Raw genomic sequence first — 27,150 nt, 5'->3', positions numbered from 1 at the left:
TTTTGTCACTACGAATTGCCGGTAGACCGACCGGGCCCGGAGTAATGTGAACGAGTTTGTGCCGGTATCTGTCCCCCGCTCGCCCCGCTCGTGCTCCCCTCGATTGTGCGCGCAGGTCCAAATTCAACTGAGGACTGTCTGAATTTCTTCCGGGATCCGATGTAATGTGAACACTCTGTCCGGTGTCCGGTTTTCGGCAGATCTGCCGGTCCGGCGTAGTGGGAACGCTGCCTTAATCGAATAGGCAGCGTTCCCACTACGCCGGACCGGCAGATCTGCCGAAAACCGGACACCGGACAGAGTGTTCACATTACATCGGATCCCGGAAGAAATTCATACAGTCCTCAGTTGAATTTGGACCGGCGCGCACAATGGACGACGAAATTGTTGTGTTGTGGTGGTATCTTAATAGAAGGCAAAATAAAAGAAAACATTGGGTACACCCTATTTTACGGGAAAGATTTTCCATTCTTTTCATTTTACATCCAGGGGCGAGGGGAGCACGAGCGGGGCGAGCGGGGGACAGATACCGGCACAAACTCGTTCACATTACTCCGGGCCCGGTCGTTCTACCGGCAATACGTAGTGACAAAACGTTCGGTAGAAATGCCGGGCTCGGCAAAAATGCCGGACCCGGGATAATGTGAATAGCTTCATATAAATTGTACAGCCACTAGCTCTTCCGGCAGATTTACCGGCGCGGCAGATCTGCCGGTCCGGCGTAGTGGGAACGCTGCCATAGTTTGCGGACGCGCGGCAATTGTTCAAACAAATTAACGAGAGTTGCGATTGGAAAATCTAAACAAACAAACGAGCCGCCACTCGTTCCGTTATTTCATATGTGTGGGGAATAGAACAAGTCTAAATCGAATAGGATTGCATTGTATCGGCGGGATTCGGTGATTGTACTGCGCTAACTTTGTAATGTAATTAATAGGAGAATTCCGTACAGTTACGAACTCATAGATTGAGTAATCGCTACACCATCGTATATACAAAACGGAGTTGCAAATTCAGTAGGTATTTAAATCCTCGTTCACAAAGAAAAACTGTAAACAAACGAAACTTCGCCTTTCAGCGATGGGACGAGCGCTTTTCCAAACAAAAACTATTAATACAGAGGTTCTCACAGCCCGCTGGCTTGTCGGTGCGTTCGTTTGATAATTTACGTGTGGAGCGGCTTTAATCGAGTGGAGGCGGGGACGCCCCGAGCCTCCATTATCGCAGAAAGATTGGACGCATTTGGGTAGGTAACCACTGTACACAAACCAATGCGTGTACCTACCAACTTCTTCCACTACTGAGCTCATTGCACCCGATTCCGGTCTGCTGGCAAAAAACGTAAATGGTGCAGCTATTTGATATTGCGTAAAAAGGTTCTTTATTTATTGTTTGCTGGCATACAATAAAACAATTAAAGCTCAGTCGGCACGGGCGTTCGAAATTAAGCCCCGGGGCGCGTCCGCAGTCCGCATCCGTCGGTCTCGTAATAAAATCGTATGCAAAGTTTTTCTTTGCGCAGATAGGAGCGGCCGCAACGGAAACTGAGCAACAGGCTTGATTAAAACACGTGTTTACAGAACGCACGTCCCCGGACACACTCGCCTCCTCCTGCCCGCGACACGCAGCCCGGCGACACGCATATTGCTGTTTGACCACCCTACGCCGCTTCAAGTTTGCTCGGCACGTGGACATACTAATATTTCAAACAGCAAACACGTTCAGCAGCTTTTAATCTAGTAGCCAAGTCAGCTCTCTCAAACGAAATGAAAACACGCAAGCAAGTTGCTCTGTCCGGCCGACCATCGATTTCCTAGTCGCACTCGCAATCTTCTCAAATCCACATCCTAGTTCGCGTAACACATAGCTCAGCGCATTTTTACGTCTGTAAATTATATTTTTACGATCGAAAATCATTTTTATGTTTTCGGAAGGAATTTAATATCACGCCAGCTCTCTGCTAGTACATTCGCTCTTTTATTGCCCTGTAATTTTATTGTTTTCTCAATTTTTATTAACTATCAACTACCTACTTTGGTCTCAGCGATAGTAGATCGATAACTTTTTACTTCTTGGTATAAAGAGCAATGTAGTTTTACCGCAAAACTTTTATGTTTTTTCCACAAAGGTTAACCAAGATAAAGGTAATACAAAGCAAAACGAGTATTACGTTAGTTAACTTATTTGCCTTGGGCATAAAAAACTTAGGTTAACCTCAAGCAGGTGCGTTAAAACATGCATCCTTTGATCTAATAAATTAAAGAGTTCTTTTTTCCTGAAGCTAGCTTGAAGTTACTAAAGAAATATTCAGCAACAAACATTTCACTCTTACATTACAACATCTTTATTCTTATTCGGAAATAATATTGTGCGACTATAGGTACCTATATGTTACCTAACTATATGTATAGCATATAAATAATTGAAATCTGGCCTAGAGATACTCTTGAATCTCACTGATACAACAACGAGGTTTTTAGTGCACCATGCCATGCACCCTCATCCTGAACACCGTTAACACTTAATAGTTTATTTAATTAATAATAAGAGGTTATTAGGCCGTTATTTTTAAGTTAAAATAACAAATTAAGGAAAGTAAAGTGTTTTAACGACAACGAAAACAATAACGAACATTTTCGTGAAACATTTTGACACTGATGCGCCAGATCCGCGCCCTAACAACGGTTGCCTTGACGAGTAACATAAACAAAGTCTATTCAGCATTTTATTTTGCAGTTTACAGTTTGATCAATGTACAGTTTTACAGTTTATTCGTTGTTAAAGTTTTATTTTCTGTGAATTACTAGTGCCGACTACAATAAGATGCAGCAGACCGAAAACTTAAGGAATGTGGGGATCGCGCCTGATCCTGACGCGGCGAGGGGATTCTTTGGGTGTCAGTGCGAGCTGGGCAGAGAGAAGCTGCTGACTGCCCCGCCTTACCGGACCGGGGACAGGGAGGATGCAACGGACAGCAGGACGCTCACTGCTCCAGGCGGTCGAGGGAACCAGCCTGTAAAGAACCCGCTGAGCCACATCACGGTCACCTTCAGGTCCCCCCTGCACCCCGGCGAGGCTTACAGCAAGCTCTTCCCCGCCGGCACCCCCGTCAAGTACCTCAAGCGCAAACTAGCCAAACTACTCTCAGTGGCCAACAGTAACTTAATACTCGCAAAGAACCGCACCATACTGAAGGATGCGACCCTCCTCTCAGATGTCAGGACCAACGCAATGGGAAACACCGTCATCGATGTGTTCACAAAGGATTCTTGCGATTTCTCCCTATCCTCCATACCGAAAGAGGCTTACGTGTTGGACTTATTAAATTCAGTTATCCCAAAGAAACCGCCAATAGCATTTATAGCGGTAAAATTCAAAATACGGGACCAGAATCAGAGCTTTACGCGTTCGTACCACTCTATCATGAGAATTCAGGAGATAAAGAAGAATTTAGCCGGGCTATTCCGCGTTGATCATGAAAATATCGTGCTGCTGCGTGGGGAAAATCCTCTTATGGATAGGATGGTGCTGCACGATATTGACTACGATAAGTTTGGCAACGTGGATGTGGAGCTTATAATGAGGGGAGGAGAGAAACTTGACCTGGACAAATTGTATAAGGAGTTGCCCATGAACGATGTGCTCACGGTGTCGGTCCCTCTCGGCCACACAACTAAGCACATCAACGTAGAAATATTTTTCGAGCCAATCGACAAACCGTATTTAGGAGGATATAAGAATATTTACACTGGTAAATATATAAATGTGGCGTAGTTAAGTAGGTCTTACTACGTACATATTTTTTACTTACAAAATTCGGTATGGATTTTTTATCAGAAAAAAATTAATAGCGAAAACTGTAAGCAAGTATATTATACCATATTATTATAGTTTATACAGAAACACACCCTACCCAATAATTTAAAAAAGTTGACCTCTTTATATATCTTATGTTGCTCGCGGCAATAATAATTCATCGCCAGTTGACAACGTTGGTATTTAAATATAACCCTTCCATCCATCACAGGTACTGTTTACCACCATGCCTACACGCAAACTGGCCCAAAAGCTGAAAAGGTGCTTCCAGAGAACAAACGATCGAGGGTCACACAAACCGCTGAAGAGAAGGAAAGACTTTTTGTGAGTAAAGTAGTACCTACCTACCTCTCATATAATACCTAGATGTTTAAGACGACCTACGACCTCATCATATTTATACCTAGGAAGGCGAAACATTACCGACCAATCGGCTGTGCCATTTCAAAACACAGTAACAGCCAAGAGACAAAATTTTCAGGAGAGCCAATAAACGTTTTTGTTCCTTCATTTCAATGCCCTGGTAAAACTATGATACATATCTCAACGAATGTAAGCTTAAAAGAAGCGGCAGAACCAAGGCTTTACATACAATATTATTTCATTTAAATATGACTAATATTGTTGCTGTAATGCACAAAACTAGGTTTTAAATGGTTTTCTCACCCTAAAACCGCCCTCACTGACCATTTCATAACCTAGTAAGAGCCATTATTGTGTAATTTAAGACAAGTAAAGTATATTGAAATTCAATAATTACGTAATAATTTATATGTTTAAAGTATTTTTTTTTGTTTTATCTAAATTAACTAAATCGCCATATTAAGAAGGCATGTCTGACATGAACATATTTATGACTGCCTTAAATTAGACAATATTTCCTAAATTTTGAGCTAAAATTAGTTCACTATGTTTGAGTTTTTTTTGTTTATGCAAAATAGGGCTAGTAGAAAGGTTCTGACGAGAAAGGTCTCTATGGCCTTTATAAAGAAGACAAAATTTCCCTAGGTCTCATTGGTTCAAAGATACAGGTTCTGAAATAACAGATATTTTTTTCGAAAAAAGTGTTTGTTATAATGTATGTCATTTGTGACTTACTAAAATTAACGGGCGAAAATTTACCTTTGCTGACCATTTCAAAACCTAGTATGAGTCATTGACCATTTTAAAACACAGTAAGTCATTTTCACTTACTATGTTTTAAAATGGTTGGTGGCTCTTACTATGTTTTAAAATGGTTTTCGTGGCATTTTTGATATCGCAGGGTGGACTAGGTTTTTAGAATTTTTATTTTCGTTTCTAAGCGGTTATTTGATATTCTGACAATGCAGTGTTGTGCGCAATCGCCTAAAATAATGTATAAATCAAAGACCCGTTTTTTTTAAAGTTGACGCTTACTAGGTTTTGAAATGACACAGCCGCAATCATGCATCTGGCATTGAGAGTTGGTACTAAATAGGCATTATTGTGCACAAATATTATTGGGCGTAATACCAAACCAATATACACATTTATTTCAAATTAAATTCCATACCTAGTTGTAAATATAAAAAAAAACACCAACAGCAGATTATAGACCACAGATAAATTACTTTAACTTAATCACATTTTTTTCCACCCAAAGACGTGGTGGTAAGGTTTGGATGTGTATAATTTATTTTCTTATTATTCAATAAGGGCTGATTTTTCAACAGCCAGGTAAAAGTTATCTGGGGAATAATTCTGATGCTGTCGCGTCTGAATGTTTGTATTAGACAATGACACCAACAATATTATTCGTCAGCTGACAATTATCTGACTACCTATTGAAAAATCAGTCCTAAGTGACCTAAATAACAAAAGAACGCTCAATTTCAGGACACCGCGTACAGCCGCGCGACGCAAATGGGCAGCGTATCCGTATACATCCCGACGGTCACGGACCGGATCGTGGCGCCGCGGCCTTACGAGACATATGACGAGATGGTACAGAGACTGAACCACGACCACTATGCGACCGTCATACAACGCGCGTATAGGAACTATGTGTTCAGGAAGAAAGTGGCGAACTGGATCAAACTTTGTTTGTGAGTGTTTTATAATGCAAGTTAATTTGTTTTCCAGTTATCATCACAGGAGGGCTTTTAGAGCCGACGCCGACGTATTACGAGTAACATTCCGATTTTTTGTCAAAATATAATAGGAATTTATACCTACTTAGTAAGTACTTATTACCTACTAGGTATATTAATTTTGTAATCTTTTATATAAAATGAGTGGTTCGTCGATACTTAAGTTAGTTACAAACAAAATTTACAGTCAATAATGGTATTTAGGTTAAAAATATGTTATGAAAAGCGATTGTAAAAGTTACAGTATACGAACCGGGGTGGCTGATGGTGATAAGGGCTTCGTGCGGAAAGTGTAACTGTCAGATTAAGATTACATCACTGCCTTGGCTCGTATCGAGAAAAGCTTATTTCCCGATCAGGACAGAAATAGGCTGGGAAAATTCTGTACATACCTTTACAATTATATAAAGTCCTGACAATAAAGAGTGCGATTTTGCAAAGACTTTTTACGATTGTCAGTTATTTAAGAACTTATATTTATAAACATTTTTAAAATAAAATACCGATTGATAATGGATTTTTAGCGGATTTATGCTATAATAAATATAAAAGATCGATTAAATACGGTCTCTAACAATTAGTTGGGATCCACTTCCGTTTTCAGGACTTTATAGTTTTACTGTAGACAGCCAACCTAAATAATTACAACAGTTTTATGGTAGAAATAGTTAAAGTTACTTACCTGTGAATCCAAACAGAAAGTAAATCACTGACACTGCAGCCACAAACACGATGTAGTGATAGAACTTCCACTAATAGAACACTGTCACAATTTCACACACAAATCCTATATTCGTCTAACTAATCACTATTAAATTATACTTTGTCTGCACCAAATTTGAAACATTGGAAAGTATAATAGCTAATGTAGGTAGGACAGTTTTTTTAACGTATTGGTTGTCGAAAAAGTTAAGTATGCAAAGGAATTCAGCTATGAATATTTTTACGATAAGGAAAGGTACGGTACAGTCGGTTAGTCTAGCAATGATTTTGGTCCTGATTCCTGCTAAAGTGGTAGAAAAGTGACGCGGTTATATTTTGAAAATTACGACCTAACTACATCTGAAAATAATTTCACTTTGACTGAGTAGGTGTATGTTGTGTAAATTGTAAAATGTATCAATAAAATACTGAAATTGCATCGGTATTAGATAGTTTTACACTCTTTCATTGGTCTTCTTCTTCCTAAAATAGGTACTCTACTTCTCAGTCCATTGATCAACTGATCACACTCGGACTATGCCACATTATGCTTATCTAGAATCTAATCTATGGTAACGTTTGTCCAGGGAACGCATAGCTCGCTTGAAGGAGCAAGACCGACTGGAGCGGGAAGCCATGGAGAAGCGACTGAGGCGGGACCTCATCACACACACCTTCCCGAGGACCAGGGAGGACTTCGACCAGCTGTATGCGATGGTAAGAATTTGGAGCTCTGCGGTCCTAGTATGAGATTTTCGTACCTATCGATCACAGATCACAGAAAAATAAATACGATTTTTAACAGCTTCACCCTGGAGCTATACGGCGCGACGGGTGCGTTACGACTATTTTTTGAGACCTTAACCAAGTCGATAGGCGTTACCGTTTGTTCTGGAGGGACTGCATAAAGTATACCTCTAACTCCGAAAGTATGATACGACTATTTTTTTTAGCAAACACGACTATTTTGACTATTTTTTGGCATTATCAAAAATAGTTTCAATTATGGAGGACTGTAGCTGGAGGGACATCGAGTAGATCGCCACCTGGCCTACTCTTTTCACTGCTCGGCAGCTCGCATTGCACATACTGTGGAAAAAAATCTTCGTTGAAGCTGGACATAAACAATAATAGGAACCCTTCGAGTAAGATATATAATTATTTGTTAAATTAGCTTACCTTATAATTTATATGTGATACTTCCAGGTGGACCGGTGGAAGCACGCGGAAATAGCAAGGATCTCGTCACTGCACTCGAAGGGACCTAAAATAGCCGAGTTCACGTTGTTACTCGACAAAGAAGTAGAACTACTGCGCTGCATTGAAGCTTACCGGATTAAAGTGAAGGAAGACGATAAAAAACTCAAGGAAAAGTCTTTCTTAGAAGAAATATCTAAGCCCATCGTGTGGTACGGGAAGGACGGAAAAATCATAACAATGGAGACCGTTGAAATACAAAAGGCCAGAAAGTTAAAGGAACTTTACAATTCTTTCATACGGGAAGACATGGAAACGAAGGAACGCTTAGAATTACTTGTGGAAATGAAGTTCGCCTTACAAAGCTTCCATCATCCGTTGGCCGAAAACATCATAACACTTCTAGATCAAGAAGCAGACCTGATAGTGCGCAGATGTAGCGTCCACCAGTTGGAATATCTACGGCGTCGCATCGCAGGAAACATATTCCAGTTCATAAAGAATTCCGAGTTGAACTCTGGAGTGACGAAGTGCAAGGATCTACGACAGATTCGTAAGATGCAACACGATCGCTTGCAGTTTTGCGAAATGTGCAGTCACGTCAAGCACTACACGGAATTTCCTCTGCATACAAAGATGAGTGGTTTCATCGTCTGCCAGTCTTGCTCGTGGAAAGACGTCGGCGAGCGCATCTGGGTCGATATGACTCCTTACAAGTTCATCCTCAGGGCAGTGCAGAGAGATGAGCGGCGGCGGAAGTGCTGGGGCTCCGTGGCCTTCGTTCTACAGGAGAAAGACGTCTTCTTCATAGTAGAAAAGCTTTGGCACGCGCACTCCGCTATAAGCGAAGTGTCAGACATAACAGAGTTACGACTCTGCCGCTGGGACGTCAAAGAAGATTGGTCGCCGTGGAACTGTTTCTTGGTAACAGTTTCGGAGATGAAGGCGCATTTGAAGCTGGAAGACCCCGAGTTGGTTTACGACGAGGAGCTGGTGACGAAGATAAAGAACAAGCACAAGCTGGCGCGGGCCAACTTCGAGCATCTGCTGGCAGTGGACAAGCGGTTCACGGAGTCTGGGGACTGGCACGGGGTGCGAGCCACGGCCGTCGATCGCACGGGCGGCGTCGAACCTTGCTGTGGAAATGAATAAGCAATCCCCATGAAGTCTAGCCAAAGTATATGTATAAATAATTTTATGACGAATTAACTATGTTATCGGTTGCGCGTCTTGATTCCACCGACCAATCAAGTAGTGTGGTGCTACTGGCAACTGGCAAGCAATATCGTTGTGTAACGCGGGCCGGTGTTTTTTCCGACCATAGAAGACACTCTAGTTAATAGTAGTAGCTAATTTTACCATGATATGCGGTCGGTTACTTCATTTCAGCATAGCTAACACTGACTCATGCAGTGTGAGTTATGCAATATTCAACTTATATACAAATGTGGACTCTTACCATAAAACTAGACAGTATTTAACAGGTGTTTAGCGCTGTCAAACGCCTACAAAATCTGTGAAATTTCATTTTAAACAAGCACAGTTATTTTTTTGGAAATAAGTCGACAGCGATACTTACATGTATAATGATTATCTTCCTAGCTGAAATATTGTATATCTCACATTTTTTTTCCAATATTACAACTGAGTATGTATTGTCTGATCCTTGATATAAATTGAAATTAGACTGAAACGCCTTTGTCTATTGTGTAGACATGAGGCTCCCAAAATTATGACTAAAACGAATTCTGTTGCCAACAATATGGCCAAAGTAAGATATTGGTCAACATCTATAATTTTCTTCTACAATTTTATTATTAGTAGGTAAAACTTAATTAAAGTCGCTCCGCAAATCAGCAGTTAATCATATTAAATAGTTATAAAATAAAATTTATAGAATTTTTATTGTCGTTTTACTGAAATATTGTTTTTGGCTGGGCGGTAAATGAGTTTTTTAAATGTATAAATTGTAAAGAAAAGAAATGTCTAAATTGTCCATGTTTTAATAATTACACGTAATACTTTATAACATAATTACACGTTACATATACAATAATAATTTCTCAAGATATCAAACTCTCGTGATAGTTAAAACAACATATTATTACATAAAAACACATTGTGATAAAAGTGGTGAAATTTCGTAACGAAATGCATTTAAGATCTACCCTTAGTTATACATACACGGTCAATAAATTACGTAAGAATATAATTTAGGCATAAGAATCATGTAAACCTGTACAAACGTGAAGAAATTCTTAAATAATAGTCTTTTAAACATTAACCCCCTTATTCATAAAAAAGTTAGTGGACGCTTTAGCTATTTAACTGTTTTGTCCCTCTCTATCAAAGAACAAATCGTTCTCTGTCAGAGAGTGACAGAACAGTTCAATAGCTAAAGCTTCCATTAAGTATTTTATGAATAAGGGGGTAATTTTCTACTGATCGCGGTCTCCTTCCGCGGTAGCATATTTTTTTACATATAACCCGATTTAATTATAACTCATTGGGGTACTGAAGCGAAAATCAATAGAAACAAGTAAAGCTGCATTCGTTTAGTGTTCGACTAAAATCGCGTACCATAAGGAATGAAAATAACTTATCCGAATCACTGTATCACTTAATTTTTAGTGTACATAATAATCTCCAACGAAATACCAGATAATATAAAACTATACATAGTAAAAATTCAGAAAAGAATATGTTTAAGAAATTAAGTATTTTAAAAGTGACTACTACACTTCTATATCGTTAGCACTAACCTACACCGAAACATTGCAACTGATGGGTGTATTTATAAATTAGCTTCTCTTAAGCTTTCAGTGTTTATAAAAAAGATACGTACGAAAACTATATTGAAAAACCAGTCTAAATATAAATAAAAATTAATATCATTTCATGCCCATCACGTAAGCTAACATACTACTATAGTAACATCAAAAATTGTCCTAATATGTCGGTAAAACTTCTCTCGTCACGCTATTGAATTTTAGTTTTGTACATTTTGGTAGAACAGTCAAACAGTTTTAGGTATTACCATGGAAATATAGTGTTATTGCGACTATGAGGCGGCTCACAACGACTAAGCTACATTCTCAGTACTAAATAAGAACTACTCAACGCACGATACCTACACTAATCAAACAAAGACCGAACTAAGCTACTTCATGTTATTTACATCATAAATTGTGCCTCTTAAAACCAGTATTCTAATTTGTAACCATCCCAGAATAATTATAATACAAAAGACGAGCTCAAGACATATTCACATAGAGGTATAAGTTATGTTATACTTTACACTTATAAATATCTTTTGCACTCTCATATTGCCAATCAAAGGCATAATAAGTTTTACTATCAATGATTTTTATGTTTTGGTTTCGGTTAAATGGCGGTAACGGCAGCTAGATTGTGCTCGCCTTACAGATATACAACAAAATAAATAAAATTATTCACCTGGATGGAGTTATCGCGTTCTTCCAATGTTTCCTGGTACATAGCTGTGATATGTATATGGATGTATGTAAGTAAACTTATTCACAACTTCACATTTCATCGCTACATCGGACTTTTCCATCGGTTAGTGCAGTTCCTCACCATTCTCATAATATTAATATAATCCTCTAAACTTGCAACAAATATTGACATGAAAACGAACATGTAGCTAACAATGATTTGAATGATTTATACTATAGTACAGACATTAATTTTGAAAGTTTGTTTCGTTTACTATGTACAACCTTTTTATCTATCACATATATCAATGTCTAGTGCTGTTTAAAGTAGGTCCATTACTTACACTTAAACTAGAAACAAGATGGAATATATAATTATTTGCAAATCGATAGCCGTCAATAAAGTCAGTATTTATTTTAGACAAACTCATGCATTACTCTAATTGAAAATATGTTTTATTTTATCCACTCTATAACAATAACTCTATCACGTACACGTAATGAATGACGTAAACATACACCACCGTAGACACTAACGAAGACATTACGAGTCGATTCGGTCTAAACATTGTCCTAGGAGGGAATCTTGAACTAGCTACCATCTATTATATCTGTATCGAGACACACATATAACGTAATTTTAGTTACTGATGGAGGGTACCTATCTTAGCAGCCACTCAATATGACTGTAGGGTTTAGTTTAACGCAAAACTAGCCTATCCCTCTTCTCAAGATTCCCCAACACCAACCCAACATAAACCACACATTCCGCGAACATCAAACCAATAGCTGCAATCAATCCGTACAGACACCAACTCAATGATACCCCTCCATTTCCATGGACGACGACATCCTATCTGAACCCGACGAGCTGTAGTTCATTGAGTTGTATGTGAGGTTGTTTATGGACATGTCCTGCGGCATGTCCGAGGGCGAGGTCTGGTAGTAGCCGGCGGGGCGCGGGGGGTAGGCGGGGGGCGCGGGGGGCGCGGGGGCCGAGGCCTGCGCGTCCTGCTCGTCGCTCGCCTCCATGAACTTGATGATGCGTTGTGTCGCCTTCACGTGAGCTACTATCGTCGCTTCCGCCTGGAAATTGAAAAAAATAATAATCTTTAGATGATTCTCCTTACAATATAATTCGAAACTGCGAAACAATGATAAAGGTTTGTATAGCAACGCTTCGCTCGACTCCCGAGGTTACCTGGGTAAATTGCCTTCTATGCCAGACTGTGAAGTGAGCACTGGAAGCATGATCCGTGGATACGTGGAGAGATGTGTCGTGGGCCACCCCACCGCAAAAACTTCAAGTTATTTATGATACCGAGGGGTGATAATTAGCCTATTCCACCCATGCGTCTCAGGATCAGACTGTTTGCGCTGGGGTATATATCACACATATATCTTTTGCTGACTGTTCCTCAACCATAGACTGTAGTTAAAACACAATAGGTATACTCACACTAGCAGTCAGCGTCAAGAAGTTGTAGTACTTGTTGAGCGTGGGCAGCAGTGCGCTGTAACTGCGCACGCGCGCGCGCACGGCGGCGGCTAGAGGCGCGCACAGCGACGCCATGTGGCCCAGTAGGAGCGCCGTGTAGGCGCCCACCATCGTGTGTTCCATGTGCGTGCCGGCGCGCGCTAGCACTGAGGGGTGGGAGAGGGGGGTTTGGGTTATTATTATTATGAAAAACCAAGTATACAAGGTGTTGCAAAAAGGGTAAGCCGAAAGGGAGTAACTCGTCACCCCCTTTCGGAAACTTTGAACAACTTTAACCGGAAACTTTGAACAACTTTAACCGGTAACTTTGAACAACTTTAACCGGTAACTTTGAACAACTTTAACTGTACTACGAATTAATTTTGGAAATTCGCAAAAAAAAGTCACCCTAAGTCTCCCCCTTTCGGCTTAGTAGCTATACGCAGCTACATACATACCGACAATACTTTTGGGGATTACAGTCTAGCATAATTATGTAAAACCATTGAGTATGAATGGTCTGGAGACGAAATAGGCAGACGTTCCCCTCTGGCGGGGTGGTAGGCCAGAAAGGCCCACCGATTTATAAAAACTAGTTGCAGTCTCAATTTTCACTAGACTCAATCTAGTTGGCAAAGCGTTTGTTTCATAGAAAATGATTTGTTTACATACTACAATGACAGCTTGAATTCATAGAATATCCGGATCCCGGATTTGATCACAGATTTGGTCATGGTTTATTGTTATTAGCCGTTGCCTAGCAACCAATGTCAAAAAAATACAAAAATGATGTACCGGTAAGTAGATATGTATTGATCGACAAAAAAGGTCATAGTTAAACCTCTAGAATGCCGTGTGCCAGATCTGTCCCAACCCCCCTTGTCTGCCTAGTGACAGATCTGTCCCAAGAGCACTTCATCGTGATTTTTGTGATTTTAGTTATTAATTACCATGAAATAGAGTATGAAATCACCTGTAATTTATTCTATATGAATGAAACAACCATCGACAACATTTATTGAGTCAAAAACTTCACTTGTTTACTAGTAGCGCGAAATTCAAATTTTGGTACCTTGAACAGTCCTTGTACTCGTGACTGTTGGTAATAAAATAGTGATTTCGTATGGAAAAAACGTCAAAAAGTAAGTAAATACTATGTTTTCTTGTTATTTATTCAATTTTGAAGGTATAGTGATAAATCAATAGTATAAAAAAATACAAAAAATCGAGTTTTTATCGATCTAAAATTGTACCGGATTATTGCCTGAACGGTGCGTAACTTTGTAAACTGTTTTCTAGACTGTTATGTAAAAACATCAATAAATAATTTATTTCATTTATAAAGATAATTTTATTGATAATACATATTTATATCGGTTTATTCAATAAATAGCCAAAATATTAGAGAAAATCAATATTTATCAAGGTCCATCCAAAATTCACACACACACATTGATGACCGACTAACCTGGCGTTACCACATAGATTCAGTCTGCGATAAACTACGATGTGTGATGGGTAAGCTGGGAGTGATAAGGCATAGGATCCCGTTCACAATAAGGATTAACCTGTATAAGTCACTTGTAGAATCTATTATATCGTACGGTCTATCTAGCTACGGCCGAACTTTTAATACCTATCTTGATAGAATATATTCATTACAGCTACGTATTTTAAAAATGCTTATTCCACCAAAAATTTTAGAGACCTACAAAAATGACCAGTATGGCCTTTTCAAATACTGTGGTGTTTTACCAGTCCATCTCAATGTAAAATACACACTACTTAAAGATAACTTCTTTAACGAAGAATTACAACAAAAAGTATCACATCCTGTCAAAACAAGAAAACAAACAAGGGGTATGCTGAAAATACCTAAAATATCAACCTTCTATGGGAAACGAACTACACAATATATTATTCCTAAACTTATAAATAACATACCATTGGATCTAAAAAAACAAATCACCATTAAAAACTTAAAAACTAAATTAAAACAAATTATTTCACAAAATAAAAATCTATGGGAAAGTCTTCATTAAAATAAAATTCACTCTGTATAACGCACCTATCTCACTAGCATCAAAGAACTATCTTGCCTTGCAAATTTCACTCGTAATGAGTGGTAATTACAGTCCATAAGGACTATTATTGCCACTCGTAAAACATAACTTGTATCATATTTTTTGTTCTCATTATTTACAACTACCTCACAAAATCAATTATTTATATTTACACCTTTGCACATAATAATTGCTAGTATGACCGTTGTAAAATAAATATTACCTAAGATTTATAAATCTGTTTAGGTTCTATCTTACTTATGCAATAAAATTAGTAATCAGCTACTGACGTACAGTCGGCTGCTTTAGTAGCTGTGCATTTTTGAACCTTGTCAAACTCACTAACTGCCTATTCATTCATTCAAACATTGACCTTTTGTTTAGTAGGTGTTTTTACAGGGTGCGGAAGTGTATGGCTGCTGAATCAGCTGACTGTACCTTATGTCGTTATGAATTGATTTGTATACCTACCTAATAATAAGTTCTTTTTTCTATTAATTGTAATCTAGAGGAATGACTAGTGGTCGTACAAACTGTAACAAGTTTCAGTATCACTAGGTTAAGCGAAAAATATATTGTAAACTTTTGTAATTAAATAAATAAAATAAATAAAATAAAATAAAAACATACGCAAACAAAATGGCCGCCGCTCGTGTGTGTACACGAAGTGCGTTGGGTTGTTATACAGCGTGTTTTATTTTTTAGGATCATCTCTCTAGTGAACGTGAAGTTTAGGCTCTTTAGAATGATATTGATGTGTAGATGAGTCTGACAGGGTGATCACCTGTCCTATTCATATAAATAAATATATGTATTTATATATGTATACAATTTATAGTAGCATATTTGTTGAAAGTAGGTTAACCAATAATTAAATTTGATTCAGTAAGTAACTTACGTTTATGTTTTTATAATTTAGTATGCTAAAATACGAAACATTATAAAAATATTATCATTCTTGTTTTATTTCATCAAAAGTGAACACCCTTGATTTGGGACAGCTCTGGCACACGGCGCACTGGAGCAAGCTCTAGTCACGCACACATGCACATGTACAGAAAATGGAGTGTTTTGAAATAAAGCAAATTATAGTCAGTTTTCAAAATATAAATTATGAATCTATTTCCTCTAGGGTTTATACTTTATTGATATCAGTTGATAGCTATATAATCTCTTCAAGTGATAAGTATAAAAAAACCTGGATTTGAACTAAAATTATATTGAAATAGAGGTATTTTTCTCTGATGGGTACAGTTTCAAGTAAAAATCTGTAATCAATGACCTATAGAAATCAAATAAAACAATTATAACCAATAAAATTCATTGTAACACGTTCATTAGCTATCTGACAATAAATTACAATCGATACATTTTTGAGTACCAAACAATAATACCCAAATATTCATATAAATGTGATACCCGCGCGGGCGCTCTCTGCTGTCAAAAAGCGCCGGCAGACGGCAGTTACATGTGTGTGCGGCTGTTCGGCATAGGAATATATAGGATAGGATCTCACAATTTATTTAAGTTTATTTGAATTTATACAAAATATTGTGATGTTAGCCTTAAAGGTTGACTCATGAGACATTCTGAACCATTTTGTTCATCGACTTCAGGAAAGTCGAGATGTTTGTACTCCCCATAGAAAAAAAACACGTAATATACCAAGGTTCTATGGAGCAGCAAAAACATTTTAGTCGTAGAGCAAAAGTTGATTAGTTTGACCAGTAAATCACAAAATATGGTTAGCTTTTTTGGAAGCATGTCATCCACATCCTATATTATGTGTGTTATTTCTTTGTTACTTATCTATTGGTTTTTAGGATAAGTTATATAATTAAATGCTACGTTTAATTCATAATTTAAATAATTTCAAATAAGTATTTCCAACCCATGTTCTCGAATTAATCGATAACACTTATCGATAATTGTTACATCCATGGCAAGAAAGAATGACGACACTGTGTTCATAATTAAATGTCTCTTCGCATATCCCTTATTGCTAGGAATTAAAACTCATAATGACACATGTCCCATGAGACATAATCAAGGTAAACGGTAAAATTTCCCCCCGCAAAAATTGGCAGACTTTTTTGTATCAAGAATGATCGCTATGACGCTTCCCGAGGGTACACCCGAGTCCGCGTTGTTCTATGTGTAAAACAGATGCTAGCTTTTCAGAATTCTGCGGTGAGAATTGATGGTGCTGTTGGTGATAGTGTGCATTGATTGATAACCCATGCAAGACGCGACAGACACGAATATAAATCCATTGAGCCCTTCTCGTTCGTTTCGAGGCAGTTGCATTTACACAGCAAGTATACGCTGGCTGGAATCATTCAGCTAGCTTAAAACGATTCGTAATGTGCGATTGCAAGGACTTTGTAAAACTAAACAATATTCAATTCCACCATAATAGTTATTCAATCTGTCTAAGTTTTCCAACTGCATACTTCTCAAGGTAATAGGGTTTCAACTGGCTCGTGTATGGAACTATAGATTCTACATTGTTTAAAATAGTTCAGTTGTGTTAACTTCAAGTTCAACTACTGAGTAATCGGGTCCCACACATGTATGGGCTCCGCTGTCGCGTGCGTTTGTTTGTGTTTGGAACACGCTGAAATGTTATTATTTTATACTATACTGATAATATTATGTTCTGCGGCATATTTTTTCGCCCATTTTAAAAACTTCAAGAATTGTTGTTCAGAATATCCCCTTGAGTTACTAACTTTCACCACTATAAACATGTCGATTATGGAAAATGTTAGCATGTTTTGTAACAATAAAAGTTAGAACTTTAACCTAGCCAAGCCAAGCATGTAAACGCCCAGTTACAAAGGCGACTTTTATCGCCGAATTTAATGCATTTTGATGCGAATTCTATTGCATTTCGAAATCTAATTCTATTATAATCAAAATCCATATACATATTTATGTAGGTATAGATATTTTTCTCAACAATATTGTTTTAGATAGAATAGACCCTTGTGTCATTTGTATTAATCTAAAAATGTATAATAATACTCACGTTTGGCGACGGTCTCGTCAATGTCGTCTTGTGTTTGTTTCTTCTTGTCTTCAGTGTCCTTCTCGCCGTCCAGCAGCGCGTCCGTGTTCTCCTCCGCTTGTCTGCAAGTAGATAATTATTATCATCATCATCATCAGGTCCTGGGATCCCTAATCAGGGACATAGGGTGGTTTTTGGCCGTCCCCTCTTTCGCTTAATTAAGACAATTATTATATTAGCTTATATTATGTCAAGTGGTTGATTACTGGGCGCTTCGGATGGCACGCTAAGCTGTGGGTGCCGCTTGCTGTTTCGGCAGCAGTCGTTAAGCAAAGTCAAAGGCCTTCGAGCTGCTTGAAGACATCTGACAGTCGGCTTACCCGACAACTCTCTCAGCACAAGCTTGCACCAACCCGTACTAGGCCAGCGTGGTGGACTAGGCCTAAAACCCTTCCTTCATTGGAAGGAGACCCGTGCCCCAGCAGTGGGGACGTGATAGGTATGACGATGACTAAACAAGACACGGTGGTTGCTACTCTATCGTTACAGTGCACCAGGTATGGTCAGCTGCATAAGTTGTTATACACTTCTGTACCTTGTCAAAGTGACGAACCGTCAATATTTCAATGCCTATCCAGCGTTTTCAGAGTGACAAGGTACAAAAGTGTATAGGTACTTATGCAGTTGACTGTACACTAGTACTGACTTGGCTCTTAGCTCGTGCGTGTAGAACAGCTGCACAATGAGGTCGAGGGCGCCATGATGTCCGCGTCGACATTACTGTACTACATCTATTACTTGAGTAGACAAGACACGGTGGTCGCTACTCCATCGTTACAGTACACCAGGTACACTAGTATACTTTGACGGTCGAATGGCGTAGTGGTTAGTGGCCCTGACTGCTATGCCGAAGGTCCCGGGTTCGATTCCCGGCTGGGGCAGATATTTATTTAATGACCGATATTTGTAGTCGGGTCTTGGGTGTTGATATTTATATTCAGTTTCTAACTATCTATGTATTTGTGTAGATATATAGGCTGTCCGACACCCATAACACAGGTTCTGCCTAGCTTGTGGTCGGATGGCCGTGTGTGAGATGTCCCCACATATTATTATTATTATACTGACTTGGCTCTTAGCTCGTGCGTGTAGAACAGCTGCACAATGAGGTCGAGCGCGGGCACTCGCTGCGCCATGATGTCCGCGTCGCTGTCCACTCGCAAGCGAAGCTGGAGTAGACGCTCCGTGTTCGGGATGTTGTTCTGGACCAGGTTTATTAGGAGCAGGAGCACCTGTGGGGAGGAGGTTGTTAGAAGGTTCTGGAAAGTTTGGCTGAACGGTTTTAGAGGTATAGTATGTGGTGTGTTAGAAGTTGTAGCAAAAGTTCAAACGGTGTTGAATTGGGACGTTTGGCTCACATATTCATACAGACTGTAGATCCGAGTACCTTTACTGTGATTGCAGTGAGCCACCAGCGCAAAAATAACTGAAATCCAGCGTACTTGTGTATTTGAATAATAATTGAAGTCAGTGCATCTATCTTTATTTCGTAATTCGTATACATATAAGAGGCAAGCGGGAGAAAGTACGAAGGTATACTTACGCAAACGCTAAATTCAAAGTTTCTATCTTCAGGTACAAAGTTTCCTTGGTTGTTGAGGACGACGAGGCAGACCTCCATGATGGCCACCTGCTCGCCCACCACCGTCGCGCCCAGCGATGCTGAGGACAAATATAATAACATCGGTTATGTTGTGTTAGGGCAAAGAGGAGAGTATGGTATATGTATAGGGCGTTGCAAAAGTAGTAGGTATGTAAAGGGAATGAAGGTGACACAGTGAATTCGTAAATAGATATTTTTTATGAAAAAGAGTATTTGTTTTTTGGACACAGAAACGATAACTGGATAACTAATACGAGGTTTGAGAACACAAATATTTAAATTTATCTTATCTTATCTTTTGTACCATTACATTGGGACTAACATAACACTCTTGCGAAAAGTGGGTGCAGCAATGCACCTCTGCCTACCCCGCAAGGGAGTACATTAGTACAAGGCGTGAGTGCGTGTATGTGTGTGTGTGTGTGTTGTACCAGCATAAAATAGCTGCTGCCGTCTCGTCTTAAAAGCGATCTACCGCTGTGATATTTAACTACGAAAAGTAATGTGTAAATAGCTCCTATAGCACTTACCGGTAAGTCCAAAAGCGTGCGACAGATTCACCAGCACTTTGATATTCGGTAAAGCGGCGTCCAACAGCGGCCCCCTCAGCGAGGCCGGGACGCCGCGAGCCTCCTCCACACACAGCCACAGAAGAGAGGATAGTGTGCTAACTACCAGTCGTCTGATACTAGGTATGACTCTCAGACTCTCTTGTTTATTACAATTACCATGCGTAAGAGCTGATTCAGAGATTTAATGAGATGACGCTGTAGGCAAACAAACTTATAACACTCACCGGTAAGTCCAAAAGCGTGCGACAGATTCACCAGCACTTTGATATTCGGTAAAGCCGCATCCAACAGGGGCCCCCTCAGCGTGGCCGGGACGCCGCGAGCCTCCTCCACACACAGCCACAGAAGGGAGGAGAGAGTGCGGACCACGCCAGTCCGCTCGCCCGATACTAGGTATAGCTGGTTCTCTTCGTTTTGTTGGGTCACCTGGGGTAAAGGTGTGTATTGATTAGGACGGATTTGACGTGTTACGTATAAATAGGTTGGACTGGTTAATTTGAAGGTGGCTGTGGAGTTTCAATACACTGGGTACTCTATTTATAAACCCATACAACGGCCGATGCTCGTGTTTAATTCCAAAAAGGCCTTTAATAATTCATGCTCGGACGTCTCCGGCTCAAGGAAAGAAAGCGACGCTTCACGCCTTTTATACCCAACATTTTTGAAATATGTACATTCAGCTTTATGAGTCGCTTTTATATTTCGTTAATTAACTCACAGAGGGAAATCTGAACACATGATTAAGTAAAGTATACATTGTAAATTATTGTATTTATAATTCATATATATTATATTATTGTCACCTATGCAACTTGGGAATACGACAGTATTAGCAATAGTATGCAAATTCAACCTTCCAATGATAATTTAGCATGTTTAACAAGTAACTTTTTAAATTATAATGCACTTTCTCAGCATAACTCGCTGTTCAATATTAACAATCGCCTGTTAGATTTAGTTTTTTATAGTAGGGAATGTGATGTTAATGCCTGTGAGAGCCCACTTACCCCTGAGGATGTGCATCACAAGTCGTTAGATATTAGCCTATCAGTTAATCAAATTCCAATACTTAGCCAAAATAAAACCCCACGTAAGTTATTTTTTAAGGCGGATTTCGATTCAATACGCTCTGAATTATTGGCAGTAGATTGGAAAGTGATATTCAGTACCCTAACCGATGTCAACCAAATGACTGATTACTTTTATAATTTTATTAATAACTTAATAGATAAATTTGTTCCAACGACTTACTATCATTGTACTGATAAATCTCCACCGTGGTACACTAAGCCACTAATAAAACTCAGAAATGAAAAACGCAAATTCCACAAGAAGTGGAAGGTTTATGGCAATTTGTCAGATTATAATACTTTTTCATTGCTAAGATCTAGACTACAGAAAATGGAACAAGAATGCTTTAGGTACTATATTAAGAAAACTGAGGAATACATTACAGAAGATCCTAAGCATTTTTGGACATTCGTAAAGTCAAAAAAATGTGCTAATAAAACTCCAGATAAATTATACTACCAAGGTCGTATTATTTCGGGTGGCGAGGACATATGTAATGCCTTCAATAATTACTTTCAATCCGTCTTCGAATCTGATACGAGTAATACACCTCATTCTACGAGCAACACTCATAGTAGCCAAGAAAACCAAGACTTATCCAGCATAGATTTAAGTTTCATAAATATAGACGAAAATACCATATTTAACGAATTCACCCGAATAAATGTTAATAAGGGACCTGGATCAGATGGCATTCACCCAATCTTAATCTCAAGGTGTGCTAAAGAATTGGTTACACCGTTAATATATATCTATCGTTTTTCTCTCACATCCGGAGTCTTCCCAGCCATTTGGAAAAAGGCCATTATTACACCAATACCTAAAAATAACAAAGTAGACATCTTAACTGAATATAGACCCATTTCTAAGTTAAGTATTTTCGGAAAAATATTTGAAAAAATTGTAACCAATCAATTAGCATACTTTGTCAAAAACATTATAGCTGAGGAACAACATGGCTTTATCAAATCACGTAGTGTTGAGACTAATATGGTTAGTTTCAGTGAATACTTGCTTAATGCTATGAACAGAAATTTACAGGTGGATGTTATTTACACAGATTTTTCCAAAGCATTTGACAAAATCAACCATGATACACTGTTACAAAAGTTGTTAAAGCTCGGAGTACATGGATCTCTGTTGCGATGGATCGAATCTTATATTCGGAATCGTAGTCAGGCGGTAGTACTAAAGGGTTTTAAGTCAAATTTTCTTGATATCTCCTCAGGAATTCCTCAGGGATCCCACTTGGGACCGTTACTTTTTACACTTTATATCAATGATATCGGAGGAGTCCTTAAGCACGCTGAACATTTACTGTATGCAGATGACACGAAGATCTTCAGGATCATCACTGACGTGCAAGCATGTTTGCTATTACAGCAAGATTTATGTGCTCTGACTGAATACTGTAAGGTGAAGCAACTCTTTCTTAACGCTAGCAAGTGCTCCGTCATAACTTATACTCGTAAAATTAAGCCACTAGTTTTTCCTTACACACTACATTATAGCGAGCTACCTAGAGTTAATACTATTCGTGACTTAGGGATACTGATGGATAGCAATTTGACATATAATTCACATATAGACAGTATAGTTAATAGAGCATTTAGAAATTTAGGTTTCATAAATAGAGTTTCAAAGCCTTTTCAAAGTATAAATACTATTAAAATATTATATTACTCATTCATAAGATCTATTTTAGAATTTGCTTCAGTTGTATGGTCCCCCTGTTATCACATACACATCAAACGTATAGAGCAGGTTCAAGAGAAGTTCCTTAAAAGCCTATCATTCAAATTTCATTACCCCTGTACATCTTATGATTCAAGACTAAAACATTTTAATCTCACCCCTCTAAGCCTGCGACGGAAGTTAATGGACCTCACGTTCTTATATAAAATCTTAAACGGTAAAATTATTTGTCCATCCTTATTATGTAGAATCCCTTTTACTGTGAGATCCCATGGCCTCTTGCGTTCTTTACGTCCTCTTCGTAATAGAAATAAGTTATTTATACTTCCTAATTACAATAAAAATTATACTCGTAATAGCTATATGTATCGCACACTACACTTATATAATTCTGAATTATCAGCCTCCAACATTGACCCATTTAATGACACTATTGATGTATTTAAAAGTAAGATTTTGAAACACCTCAATCACTAATATAACTATAGTAAGTATTAGTAACTTTCCTTGTTTTTGTATATTCCATTCTATTCTATTCTTACTAGACATCATATTGTATAAGTAACCTACCTACAATCTTAACCACGCTATTTCAAATTTGTAATTGTTTCACTTAGCAATTAAATTTTCTTATAAGTCCACTAGTTGATAGTTCTCTGGATAATTTGTAAACTAAAATATACCTTAATTTTAAATTGTCGGCTCTCCGAGTCTATAATAGTATGTAAGTATTTAAACCTGTATTTTCATAACTTATGACTGTATGAAGCCATAATAAAAATAAATAAAATAAAATAAAAAAATTATATTTATATTTATAATTTATATCATTATTTTAATTTTTCCTTTACATTTCTTTAGTACACTTGACCCCTCTTTAAACAAAATATCCTTCCACCCTAAGGTTGTCTTGAAAAAATCGCTTTAAGCGATAAGACCGCCATTTTTGTACATATTTGTTAGTATTTAAGTTTTTGTAAGTTTCTTTTATGTGTACAAATAAAGAATATTCTATCTATCTATCTATCTTATAAAGCAGGCATGCTTTGCTTTTTAATTCTGCCGATGTTGTCGCCTAAATAAATCCTACAGGTGAGGAAATAAAAAGAACGAACATGTTTCACATTATGACGTTTGGTAACGCTACGTTACAATGTGAGTTCGACAGGGTACAAAAATGTCCACCACCCACCTTCGTCCCTTACTTTCGACTAAGGTATACATAAACAACTCACATTCTCCAACACCCGCATAGACCGATCGGCCTTCCTCAACACGTCCACATCGGCGGGCCCCCACGCGGCGGCCGGGGCGCGCAGGCGACACACACAGTCTTGTATCGTGCGCAGGATGTGGTCCACGCCCCAACTCAGAGTGCCTGGGGGGGTCACTCTCTAAGACGAAAAACGAAGTTACCGAGCGCTGCTGGGCGAGCCACGACTCTGGCCTCGTTGTATTCAATGTGCCGATTGCACGACAGCTCTAGTTTGTTCGTTTTTCGTCAGTTTAGAGTAACCCTCCTGTTTAATTCTGCCGATTGGTGAGTTCTACCAGGTACAAAAATGTCACCCACTTTCTCCCCTTACCTTCGACTTAGGAATACATAAACAACTCACATTCTCCAACACCCGCATACACCGGTCCGCCTTCCTCAACACGTCCACATCGGCGGGCCCCCACGAGGCGGCCGGGGCGCGTAGGCGACACACGCAGTCTTGTATCGTGCGCAGGATGTGGTCCACGCCGCCGAGGACCCTGAGCTCCTCTTTGAACCACTCGCCGGCGCGTTTTGAGGTTAAGGAGAGAAGGGTCTCCATGGCTAAGTGGCCCACCTGTGAGGGAAGGAGGGTTAATAAATGGATATAAGAAGCTGGAAACGGTTGTGATGAGTCATGATTATATGAGGACAAATGATAGCCATAATTTGCACGTCTGTGAATTTCAGAAAATAGATAGATGTAGATAGTAGATATACACATACAGTCGGTCGCAATTAAAATACAAATGATATGACGCACAGACCCAACCCTCCATAAAGGTAAGGGCGCGACCACACATAGTTATACAGATTTTAATTCGAGGGGAATTGGTTTTATGTAATAATCGGCGCATTCAATCCATGCCGACGGCGACGCCTGTGTCCAATCATAGCGCATAAAGAGACTCTTTTACCTAACCATAGGAGTGAGAAAAAAATATTGATTCGTAAATTAATTAATTCGTAAAAAATAGCCGCACAGGGCAAACCAATGGTATGGCAGGCTACCTAAAAATGGCATCCACGTACTTTGAAATAACATGTATTTCACACAACTCACAGTTATATTCTCCAGGTCCAAGTCCTTGGCCTTCCCCTGGCTCTTGATCTCGGCGCACAGCTCGCGCACTCGCTCCTGCGTCTTTGTCAGTTGCGCTGAGGTCAGCCCGCAGTCGTCCAGGGCGTTTCTGGAGAGAAGGTATCAAGGATTACAAATATTGTAAGGAAGTACCTACGACTTTTTTATAGCAGGTAGGTATTAAAACAGAGTTGGAACTCCTGTGCATTGAATCCTAAATGAAGGTAGATAAATGTTTACAGCTCTCTATAACCGATCGATATCGATGATCGGCGTACTTGAGGTACTTCAAATTTGTGACAAAGGAACTGGTAAGGCAGTAAAAATTAGAGTTTATGTGTGAAAAATAGAAGACATTCGTTTAATTTGCTAAATAATAGCGTAAATGATTAACTCTACCAAATCCACCGTTCCTCTACCAAATTCGAAGGCAATCGATAATACTTTATAACAATCCAACCAAGGACTCAAATCGGATAATCATGTAACTTATATAATACTAGCTGTTCCCCCGCGCTTCGCTTCGCATTAAAAAGTTTTCCCGTGGGAATTCCGGGATAAAAAGTAGCCTGTGTTCTTTCCCAGGGCCTAGACCATATGTATACCAAATTTCATTCAAATCCGTTCAGTAGTTTTGGCGTGAAAGAGTAACAGACAGACAGACAGACATACACAGTTACTTTCGCATTTATAATATTAGTTAGGATTAGGATGTCTGGCGCATCCTGGGCAGTCAGCGGCTGACGCTATTCTGACTAGCTAATGATTTCACCACAGTCACAAACCCTAGACTCTAGAGTTTATCGCCGACACGCTAAGAAGCAGAACACTCAACTCACTTGTGTGAGACGTCGGACTCGAGCAAGTTGAGCATGAGCTCGAGCGACTCGCGGTCCAGGTCCATGTTGAGGCGGTCCTGCGACAGCACGAACATCACCGTCGCCGTGCACAGGCCCAGGCTCTGGAAATAGACGTTAGCAATCATTAAGAATAGTATGATATGAGGTCAGAGAACTATGGAAACCAAAATAATATACAGGGTGTCCCAAAAGTCAACGGTATGCCTTGAAGGGCTGTAGCTTTTGAATATGCAAGCTGAGAGTGGAGACCATGCAGGCTAATGTAGCATGAGTCACCTTCTAGTCTTTTGGACTGACAACTCTTTGGTGAAGCTTAAAATTTTGTTCGTTTGTTTGTACGACTACTGATTGTGTTCATATAATCAACTCGGAGGCTTGACCCCAGGTTAATAGGTTCTCATTCATCTTAAATTTTTCAGCAACCACATTCCTATGCTTTTCACGAATCGCGTGCAGCAGGAACATGATTTATTATGCCATTTTAACTTGTTGCATTTTCTATTATATTCTCTATGGGAGTATTGGGAGTACAGCCAGGTGCATGCACCTGGCTCTCTCGAATGTAACCTTTGAGCATTTCCCCTCGTTGGGGTTATAGTTATACCTGGACGTTGGTGGCGTCGTGTGCTCGACTGTACCTGGTCGTTGGTGGCGTCGCGTCGTGTGCTCGACTGTACCTGGTCGTTGGTGGCGTCGTGTGCTCGACTGTACCTGATCATTAGTGGCGTCGTGTGCTCGACTGTACCTGATCATTAGTGGCGTCGTGTGCTCGACTGTACCTGATCATTAGTGGCGTCGTGTGCTCGACTGTACCTGATCATTCGTGGCGTCGTGTGCTCGACTGTACCTGGTCGTTGGTGGCGTCGTGTGCTCGACTGTACCTGATCATTAGTGGCGTCGTGTTCTCGACTGTACCTGGTCATTAGTGGCGTCGTGCAGTGCGCTGAAGAACTTCTGCACGGTGGCGTGGGCGCGCAGGTGCATGCGGAACGCCGGCGCCGTGCACTTGCTTGCCAGCGTGATGGCCGACAGGCAGCGCGTCGATATCGGGTTGTTGTCCTGGAAAAACATGCATATATTGAGATTTGAGACTAAAAGGGCCCTTTCCAATACGGAGTGGTT

General features: G+C 39.4%; 2 protein-coding genes across 3 annotated transcripts in view; one reads left to right on the top strand and one right to left on the bottom strand.

Annotated features, from left to right (window-relative positions):
• Window positions 1–2,718: 2,718 nt before the first annotated feature.
• On the top strand, window positions 2,719–9,728 carry LOC105384427 (IQ and ubiquitin-like domain-containing protein). Its single transcript, XM_011554659.3, has 5 exons — window positions 2,719–3,751; window positions 4,028–4,140; window positions 5,674–5,882; window positions 7,217–7,346; window positions 7,836–9,728. The coding sequence occupies exons 1-5, from the start codon at window positions 2,824–2,826 to the stop codon at window positions 8,976–8,978; spliced, it is 2,523 nt and encodes an 840-aa protein (XP_011552961.3). The 5' UTR covers window positions 2,719–2,823; the 3' UTR covers window positions 8,979–9,728.
• A 1,953-nt stretch (window positions 9,729–11,681) lies between these two features.
• Window positions 11,682–27,150, bottom strand: part of LOC105398749 (protein wings apart-like) — a 34,771-nt gene continuing 19,302 nt past the window's right edge. The window contains exons 5-15 of one of the 2 annotated variants that reach the window (XM_048621885.1): window positions 26,944–27,087; window positions 26,008–26,129; window positions 25,151–25,277; window positions 24,566–24,664; window positions 24,068–24,184; window positions 20,291–20,492; window positions 19,435–19,553; window positions 18,960–19,123; window positions 17,853–17,953; window positions 12,741–12,925; window positions 11,682–12,367 (exon numbers count right to left, since the gene is read on the bottom strand). In XM_048621885.1, coding sequence (XP_048477842.1) covers window positions 12,098–12,367; window positions 12,741–12,925; window positions 17,853–17,953; window positions 18,960–19,123; window positions 19,435–19,553; window positions 20,291–20,492; window positions 24,068–24,184; window positions 24,566–24,664; window positions 25,151–25,277; window positions 26,008–26,129; window positions 26,944–27,087 — 1,650 coding nt within the window. In that variant the 3' untranslated portion in view covers window positions 11,682–12,097. Of the gene's footprint in view, window positions 12,368–12,740; window positions 12,926–17,852; window positions 17,954–18,959; window positions 19,124–19,434; window positions 19,554–20,290; window positions 20,493–24,067; window positions 24,185–24,448; window positions 24,665–25,150; window positions 25,278–26,007; window positions 26,130–26,943; window positions 27,088–27,150 lie in introns of both variants that reach the window. The other variant, XM_048621884.1, reaches the window with a different exon arrangement.

Source organism: Plutella xylostella, chromosome 6 (assembly GCF_932276165.1).
Source record: "Plutella xylostella chromosome 6, ilPluXylo3.1, whole genome shotgun sequence".
Lineage (NCBI taxonomy): Eukaryota > Metazoa > Arthropoda > Insecta > Lepidoptera > Plutellidae > Plutella > Plutella xylostella.
This window is presented reverse-complemented; position numbering and strand designations above follow the sequence as displayed.

Coding starts and splice junctions, on each gene's coding strand:
- LOC105384427 (XM_011554659.3), top strand. CDS start 2,824: ATGCAGCAGACCGAAAACTTAAGGAATGTGGGGATCGCGCCTGATCCT. Junction 4,141..5,673: donor AAGAGAAGGAAAGACTTTTT/GTGAGTAAAGTA, acceptor GCTCAATTTCAG/GACACCGCGTACAGCCGCGC. Junction 7,347..7,835: donor TCGACCAGCTGTATGCGATG/GTAAGAATTTGG, acceptor TGATACTTCCAG/GTGGACCGGTGGAAGCACGC.